This window comes from Brassica napus, chromosome A10, assembly GCF_020379485.1.
Source record: "Brassica napus cultivar Da-Ae chromosome A10, Da-Ae, whole genome shotgun sequence".
Lineage (NCBI taxonomy): Eukaryota > Viridiplantae > Streptophyta > Magnoliopsida > Brassicales > Brassicaceae > Brassica > Brassica napus.
Window position 1 is genome coordinate 10,318,593 of NC_063443.1, and position 2,626 is coordinate 10,321,218.

The 2,626-nt window shown below is 37.5% G+C and overlaps 1 protein-coding gene across 1 annotated transcript; it reads left to right on the plus strand.

Moving 5' to 3' along the window:
• LOC106369586 lies at positions 1-2,371 on the plus strand. The gene has a single exon (XM_013809723.3). It carries the CDS (start codon positions 482-484, stop codon positions 1,466-1,468), a length of 987 nt encoding a protein of 328 aa, XP_013665177.1. The 5' UTR covers positions 1-481; the 3' UTR covers positions 1,469-2,371.
• Positions 2,372-2,626: the final 255 nt, after the last annotated feature.

A 2,626-nucleotide genomic window follows, 5' to 3' on the forward strand; every position in this document is an offset into this window, starting at 1 on the left:
TAGAGAGAGAGAGAGAGAAGGGAGTCTAAATTTTTTATTGTTTGAATCTGTTTATAATGTGTAGTAATAGTATGTTCTTGTCTCTGTTGTATTCTATGAGAACTGATTCTTTGGAACACCTTGTAAAAGTTTCTTGTAAATACTAGTATCTGTGTTATCTTGAAATCGAGTATCTTTGTTATTTATTTGGTTTTGGTCAATTTGTTTTCCTAATTATTATGTATTACTGATTACAAATAATGTTTTTTTTAAAAGAAACTACGGGCAAATATAAAAGTATCCGTAGAAACTAAAATAAAGAATAGTTGCGAAAAACAGACAGATAATTAGTGGTAAAACAGAAAATCCTATATAACTGCTACTAGTAACTAACTCAAAATGCAACTCTGTTAACATCAGTCGCTCTTCTTCTTCTTCCTTTTCTTCGCTTCATCCCCAAGATACAACCAATTCTTCTTCCTTCTTTCGATTAAGTTTCATCATGGCTTCTGCTGAATATTTACGGATCAGAAACGAACTGATGGGAGCAGGAGACGAGCTGATACTCTCACGTTATCTGAAGCCGATGATCGATGAGGGAGCATCCTGGCCACAACACTTCGACGAAGACTCAGACGTGTTCAACAAGAATCCAAGCGCAATATCCAACACTCTCTTCGTGATCGTTAAACCCCGAACAGAGACGTGTGGTAAAACCGACGGATGTGAGTATGGTAGCTGGAGGACCATGGCAGGTGATAAACTGATCAAGAACGAGGAGACAGGGAAGCTTCTAGGGTTCAAGAAGATTCTCAAGTTCTGCCTAAAGAAGACGAAGACGAGAGGCAGAGAGTACAAGAGAAGCTGGGTTATGGAAGAGTATAGACTTGCGAGTAAATGGAACCCTAAGCAAGATCACGTGATCTGCAAGATTCGGCTTTTGTTCCAAACCGAAATAGGTTTCTTGCTATCCAAGCATTTCTCGTATTCATCTGGTCCGCTTCCCGCAACACGATCGTTGCCATCTTATGGATACCGTTTACGTAATGGAGGAGAGGTGGGTGCATACCTGCAGAACTTGATCGGTTACGGAAACGAATGGCCTAGCTACGTTACCAACGACGTGTACCGCATGCATCCAACGGCGCTTGTGGATCCTCATCAAGATAAGCTGTTTAAACGGTTTGGACTCTGCTTCTTCGCTAACCGGACAGAGGACTGTGGTTATACCGATGGAGGATGTGATAGCGGTCGCTGGAGGATCATGGAGGGTGATAAACCCATCTCTTCGATCGTGGTCAGGGGTGAGAGTACTTTTGGTTACAAGAGGGTTTTCAAGTTTTGCGAAGAGGGTGATAAACCCAGATACGGCTATACTGATCCCAACGGACAAGCTGTGTTCCTGACTTGGATTATGGAAGAGTATAGGCTTGCCCAAGAGGTCATGAAGGATAAAGTGTTGTGCGTTATCAAGCTTCTTCCGAGGTAAATAGCCATTGATCATGATTCATGAGCCCCTCTGTATTCTAACTATGATATAGTTTCTTAATTCTCTAGCTGCTCGATTTGGTTTAGACATTTGTGGTTACAATTTCTTTTACACACTAGAACGCCAATCGTATAAAGACAACAATATTAGCAGCATCGTCACAAATGATTTGTCTTCTGAAGTTTATTCTCTGCCAACAAAAGTTTCACGAAACTATATATAAGAATTAAGAACTAAGACAGACACCAGTAACGTACCTTGTGAAGTAACCGTGTTCAGACGATGCAAGGCCACTCAAATAAATTTAGATCTCTTGCTGGATCTTCAGCAAGCACCAATAGTTTCTTAAAGTACAGAGCCTTTTGAAACTGGGGGAGGGGCAGTGCATATCCAAATCCTGCGGAAAAAAAAAACTCAATATGCCACACATCATGTGTACTCATGTAGGGATAGTGTTTTTTTATGATTTAGTTGCTTCCCAAAATCAAACATGGCAATGGCAGAAAATATTGCACTGGCTAATAGTAATATGCTTCTCTCAACGTCCCAATGATTAACGCTAATTGCCACAATTCAAGAAGATGAGTAAACCGTGAACAAGCGTGATTTTTGCGTGGAGAATCATGACTAAGAGCCACTGGCTCATAATCTTGGCAAGAGAAGATCAATATGGGTGTTGGACATACACTCACATAAATAATACTTTACTTACCTTTATGTTTTGGACGATTAGTTCTGTAATTATTTTTTGAAGGTTGTTGCTTTGTCGTTGATTGTTTGAGATTTGTTTCTTTTGAATGTAATCTATAGTTTGTAGAGAGATGTGTACTAGTATTGAAACCATATTAAAAAAGATGTCCTATATATTAATTGAGAAACATTACAACTTCTTTTGTAGCCAGTGTCATCACTATAATGATTCTTAGAATCCTTAGAGAAATATGTTGGTCCATCTAATTATATAATAATTTTTTTATTAAACTAACCATAATTTTATTATCAATGTTCTTTATTATTTCATTGAATAGAAGTTACGGAATTGCCTAATATTGCTAAAATATATATGACAATTAATGATTTTGAATAACAAAGATTTGATAAAAATTAGTATATCTTATATCATATTTGTTTAGTTTTAAACTATAAAAATAAATTAAA

Bases quoted from the DNA above. Each gene is read 5' to 3' on its own strand.
- LOC106369586 (XM_013809723.3), top strand. From the start codon at position 482: ATGGCTTCTGCTGAATATTTACGGATCAGAAACGAACTGATGGGAGCA.